The following is a 6,240-nucleotide window of genomic DNA, read 5'->3' on the forward strand; positions in this document are numbered from 1 at the left end:
GGACCCTTTGAAAGAGTTGTTTTTGCGCCGCCTGGTTTTATCACCAGGCTACTGTTTCAAGCGGCGTCGCCGGCCGCCCCTGGGGGGGAAGGGGAGCACGACGGCGAATTCCAAAACGGGACGGCTCCTCGGAGAACGTGTCACGAGTCGCGGGTCGTCCAGTGAAGTCACGGCCTCCAACCGTGCACCATCACGCGTGCGGACCCACAGCCCGTCAGCGGAAGTGCGGCGCGATCGTTCCTTCGGTGGCGCGTTCGGCGGAGAGCAGTGCTGTGTTTGGCTTGACCGCCCAGAGTGCTTTACCTCAAGTCAAAAGACGTGCTCGCCTGCTTCCCAACCGCAACCCTGCAGTGTGCCTAGGCTGCACCCTGCGTACTGCGTTACCGTGAGGTAAAGTAGTTGGGGTAGTTTGGTCCTACTTCAGTGGTTTCATATCAAATTGTAAGTGAACACGCCGTGCCGAGTCCCGTGGCCTGCACTGAGGACCCTCTCTCTGTGAGATGAGGTGCGTACGCTCGACTGCTCGAGTAAACCGGGCGATTTTCGCCCCGTGCGAGACTTGGACTGCAAGGGAAAGTGTGTTGCTGATGTTGAGACTAGCGGGGCGCGCCAACAGTAGTAACTTACTGTTTAGCTTTACAAGCCCAGCTTTCGTGTGTTCGTGGACGTATGTTCGTAGCTCGTACACAGTTCGTTTGCCCGCATCGGCGGCTGTAATGCACCAGGAAGTCCCTTTCTTCCGGTTAACGCGCTGCCTGCGATCGCTTCGTGTTACGCCAGCATATATCTTCCGTGCGATACAGAGACCTTTGTTTTCCGGCGTACCTTTCTTTCGTCCTTGCGTTGCGTTTTAATAGAGCATTCTAGTCGTGGCCGAGTGAGAACAAAGAAGAATCACTAAAGATAACCTTTTGGAACTTTTACTTTAAATATTTAAGACTCTTTGCTTGGGAGAAGTCAGTGAGAATATTTTAAAGTAAATGCACAATATCTTCAGTGAACATGTGCACTCCAAATGCCCTAAAGGAGTCTTTCGTCATTCTTCTTGTTCTTCACTCGGCCACGACTAGAATGGTTTGTTGGCGCCCTTAAGTCGCCCTTTCATGCGGACCCACCCGTCCCGAGTCGATCTAACTTCATGAGTTAGCAACCGTAAACGAAATTCATTTTTAAATTATCTCTTAATCTCCAGAGTGCGTGTTACGATCAAGGTTCTGTTTCCGGGCATCAGGTACTAAAACTAGTCTTTCCCTATATTTTGTTGATGTTCGCTTAAATGTCTTCCACGCGTACGTGGCCTCCTTTTCGTGGCCATTTTTACATTTTATCACATTTGCTACAAGGCTTTTGAGATTTTGTGAAATCGGAGTCTGTGAATAGAAAATGGCCAATGACTAGAGATTTGTAGGGTAGCCTTAAAACGCCAATTGCCGGTTCAAAACTGTTCTATCCCAAGCCAGGAAAGACCCCTACTGAATCGTAGATTTCGTAGAATAGACGTGAAAATGAATTTTGCTATCGGTTGCCAACCCTGGTTGTACTTTCATTTCTTTAGTGTATGGTCGTGCTCAGACGCGCCAGACTGTCTTCCTTGGCATGAAACTTTTATGACTTAATTTTTCTATGGATTTTCTTTTACAGGGCACGTTTTTGTTGATTTTTTGCATTGGAGGCTCTGACGATGTCTAGCAACTCGTCGGCTAATGGTGAGTTCCTTAGTACTGCTTCACGGTTGTGGAACATCTCTAAGGGAGTCCTACCCTGAGTTCCAGGTGCGAGAGGTATGCACTTGCGTAAGTCCTGCCTCTCCACGCACTAAATTACTATGTAGGTTTTTCTGCGCGTCAATGCACGAAATTTAACATGCACTTCGTAACGCACAAATTTGTGCGTAACAATGCACGATTTTCTGCATGCTTGCGCACGAAATCGTGCACCGTCGCGCACAAATTCGTGCGTTACGAAGTGCATGTTTAATTTCGTGCAGTGGCGCGCAGAAAAACCGGCATAGTAATTCAGTGTGCCGTTCACGTGAACACACTCATTCCAGGAAACGACTGTGACAAAATGTCACGTTCCTTTGAGTATTGTGCCACATTCGTTTGGATGTTTCGGAATTGGGGCGATTAGACAAACTCGTCCAATAGACCCTTTCAGTCATCGCCGAGTGAAGAACACTCTGAGAAAAAATGACGTTAAATCCTGGATAATTTTTTTGCCAAACTTTACCGTACTTCAGAAACCAGTATCCACCGTACAGTCTACAGTATGTACCGTACTTGTTTTACAAAATATTCCGTAGTTTTTTTAACAGAAGTTACCGTTCTTTCGGACAGTCCATGCCGTAGGAAGGACCATATCTGGTCCCAACAAAGGCCACTCCCAAGAATTGTGCACATCAGGATCTTCAAAAAAGGGGGTCGACCGACTGAAAAATTTTATTGCACCTTTCGATAGGTCTCGTCAAGACCTTTTCAACGAGTGGTCGGAAGGGGGGTCCAGGAGTCCGACTTCAGCAGTTACGTACATCAGAATCTTGAGAAACGAGGGTGAAATAAATTATAGCAGTTTTTGATAGGTATTAAAAGTACGGGATTGCCGGGTAAAAAAGTACGGGATTCCCTGTAAAAACAGTACGGCGTTGCCTGTAAAAAAACGACGGTATTGTCTGTTAAAAAAAGTACGGAGAAGTCTGGAGTAATCAGTACAGGATTTACCGTGATCTTTTCTCGCAGTGAACCAAAGTCCAAAAAAATTCTGGAACCAGCAGCGCGTCATCTAGCGGCGGTTACTGTAAACCGTCGAAAGCTGAACCCTGATTGGTCACAAGTGTAGGTCTGGACGAAGTTCACAACAGTCGCCACCAGGTGGCGCGCAACTGGTTCCTGTTTTTTATTTGATTACTTTTGTTCTTCACCCGGTGACGACTGAAAGGGTCTATTCCAATACGGTCGTGCTCCGCAGGTGAAGACGCGGGGCCGTGCGCGGTGTGCGGTGCGCAGGGACGAGCGTGCGCGCGGTGCCGCGTAGACTTCTACTGCGGCAAGGACCACCAGCTGCAGGACTGGCCTCGCCACAAGCTGGGCTGCAGCTTCCTCGAGGTGAGTCCGCAGGCAACTGCTGCAGCAGACATTCCGAGAGACGTTATCCTCACCCCGACCCTCTCGCACTTAGAGATGTGCGAACAGCCGAGTTCGAATTTGAACGAACACGAACACTTCCAACTTCCAAAGCCTTCGAACGATCCGAACTGAACAATTTCAAAATTTTCTCGAACGAACCGAACGAACAAGGTTTTTGTTCAGATTCGATCGAACACAAACATTAAAGAAATACTGAACTAGTTTGACAAGTATTGAGTAGTTCTATAATAGATACAAATCACAACTGAATAAATCAATCATTCAAGAAACCGCAGCAAGCTCAAGTTTAATTCCGATGGGGATGGGGGCACACAATGGTTGGTTGCGTAAACTGTTGCTATTATTATTGACTTTTAAAATCTGAGGGATAAGATACTGCATTCCAGACATGCATTTATAGTAGAGAATGAAATATTTACTCAGCATGACACTTCAGTTCAGGCATATGCTCAGTCCAAACCTGCTGGATGGAGAGGTTAACTTTGTTTGACTTAGAGCATTGAAGCTTGTTCACAAAAAGATAAACAAAGTGACGTGAAAGGAAAGGTCAAACTAACCTTCCTCCCAACCGAATTCCATACTCATAAAACATACCAAACCATATACAGTAAAGAAACACGAAAGTTAAACTATTAAAGGATAACCAAGTCAAAACAAGGAGCCATATTGTATTTGTTTTCGAGGTGACCGTTCCAGTTGAGAGACGAGAGCGCACCACCCCTACCCCTCCGCCTTCTATTCGTTCCGCTACCATCATGTCCGCTACCATCGCGTGTTCAGGCATGAACATAATCTGTTCATTTTTTTTCGAACAGTTCGGGGTCGAACACCGCGAGTTCGGGTTCGAGCGAACCGAACAGTCCCGCTGTTCGACCGAACAGTCCCGCTGTTCGTTCGAGTTCGCTCGAATGCGAACATGATCGCACATCTCTACTCGCACTCAGGGGACGTCCCGTATAGAGAGAGAGAGGTGTGTGTGTGTGTGTGTGTGTGTGTGTGTGTGGGGTTGTGTGAGTGTGTGAGTGTGAGTGTGAGTGGAGTGTGAGGAGAGAGAGAGAGAGAGAGAGAGAGAAAAGGAGAGAGAGAGAGAGAGGGCGAGCTACAGAAACGACTCACGGAATCAGCCTGCAGTTGCGCGCCACATCTAAAATTTACCCGCGGGAACGCATCAAAGCGGCTTCAAGTTCTTAAAGTTGAAGCCTAATCCAGACAATATTTAGGGGGCTTCAAAAGGTTAACTGTCTAGTGGCATGATTAATGCCTTAGGATGCCTTTCAGAGCATTACTTTAAGTCTTAAAATCCTTTGTCGCTTTTACCCCTTCGCAATTGCACTTGTCATTCATGCAGCAAAGCAAGAGGGTGAAAGGCGTAAGAAGGTGGTTCCCCTAACAACTGAAATTTTAAGCTTGGGGTTTCTTGTGATATTCCGGTCGATACTGGGTCATTATAAAGTTCTATTTTGTCACTTCTAATGGCTCCGGACTATTAGAGGTTTTCTAAGCTTCAATTTCGAAAATTCAGTTTTCATGCACGTTTTTCCGAATCTTATCCAATATGTTGAACCGTTGGAGTGCGCCATCATTGGCATTTAATTAATTTTTCGTTAATGCTCAATCGTCTCTGCATTTCAGTGTTGTGTTTTGTTTTCCATAGTGCTCAATTGTGTCTGCATTTCAATGTTTGTGGAGGTTGTACAACATACCCATTACACGAGGGTGCATGATATAAACTTGGCAGACCTTTCTACTATAGTGATAATTTACCTTTAAATCCAATTTCTGTAACAAAGCCCTTAGTGCTGATCGAACACTGGTAAAACTAAAGCGTAACTCTATGCTTGAGTCAAGCATAAAGTTACCCTTGAAGACGTTACGCTTGAAATCAAGCATAGACTAGAAATTCCCCCATGCATTTAGATAGGGGGAATCTTGGCGGATGAGCCTGTTACGCTTGATTTCAAGCGTAACCTGATTAGTACGCTTGAAAACAGTGGGTAATGCTACGCTTTAGTTTTACCAGTGAACTGGCTTTTCCTTACAGGTGCGCAGTGACCCGTTGCTGGGACGCCACTTCGTGGCCGCCAAGGCCATCCCCGCCGGCACGGTGTTGATGCGCGAGACTCCCCTTGTCTCCTTCCCGACGTCTTGGGACATCCCTGCCGATGGATCTGTGAGTCCGACAAGTGTTTGCGCCGGAAGAGAGGGTTGGATTTTGGCGTTGGAGAACAGGCACACTCGTGTTCATGTAGAATTTTGTACGAGTAACTTGCATACGTGGAATTTGCATACACTGCTAGAAAAAAACACAACAAACGTACACAAATTTCTGGCAAATTTTTTATCAGGAATTTATTGTACTTTTTAAGTACTACAATTCGAGGGGTCCTATTCAAAAGATCTTTTCTGGGCGTTCCCCCCAAGACAATCTTATCTTAAACGCAGGTGAATTTCACATAGTTTGTTCATTTGATACAGCTACATATCAATATAATTTGTGAGTTTGTTCAAGTAAATCTAAAGATGAAAGATCAAAGAAGCCAAAAGTGCACGTAGAAATATGTTTCGCTCACCGTCGTATTTATTCTGAATGATCAAAATGAGTGAAATTTGCCGGCGTTTAAGAAAAGATTGTCTCGGGGGGAACGCCCAGATATGATCTTTAGAACAGGACCCCTCGAATTGTTGTATGAAGTACAATGGAAGCGGCATGATGAGTGCTGTGCAGTCCAGGTCTCCTTGTGGTTTGTACAATTCTCTTTGTACTTTCTACAGTTCCTGTTGTACAGTTTTTGTTGTGTTTTTGTTGTACTATTCACATTTGTTGCAGTGTGTAATATGCATAAAAATGCATGCAAATGCGAGCACAATTTTCTGCAAAACGTTACGCAGGTTTAAAATCATGCAACTTCACTTACAAAATTTTACATGATTATTCGATTATTCAGCGTAGGCATGAAAGTAAAAAATGGGAAGGGAGGGAATTAGATGGCCTAACCGTCCTCTTTTTACAACACTTAAAAGAACATTTTAATTGCGAAGGCTCACGCTGCTTTTCTTCTGAGGTAACCTACCGTACATACGAAACGTGTCACTGGAA

The 6,240-nt window shown here is 45.4% G+C and overlaps 1 protein-coding gene across 1 annotated transcript; it reads left to right on the forward strand.

Annotated features, from left to right (window-relative positions):
• Positions 1-1,053: 1,053 nt before the first annotated feature.
• LOC117640351 (egl nine homolog 1-like) lies at positions 1,054-5,313 on the forward strand (the record flags this gene model as incomplete). The annotated part of the gene is given in 4 exon segments (XM_034376810.1): positions 1,054-1,074; positions 1,642-1,706; positions 2,965-3,101; positions 5,185-5,313. Coding segments are annotated over 3 exon segments (291 nt in total), but the record flags the coding sequence as incomplete, so codon positions are not given.
• Between the last annotated feature and the right edge of the window lie 927 nt (positions 5,314-6,240).

This window comes from Thrips palmi, unplaced genomic scaffold (assembly GCF_012932325.1).
Source record: "Thrips palmi isolate BJ-2018 unplaced genomic scaffold, TpBJ-2018v1 HiC_scaffold_12, whole genome shotgun sequence".
Taxonomy (NCBI): Eukaryota; Metazoa; Arthropoda; class Insecta; order Thysanoptera; family Thripidae; genus Thrips; species Thrips palmi.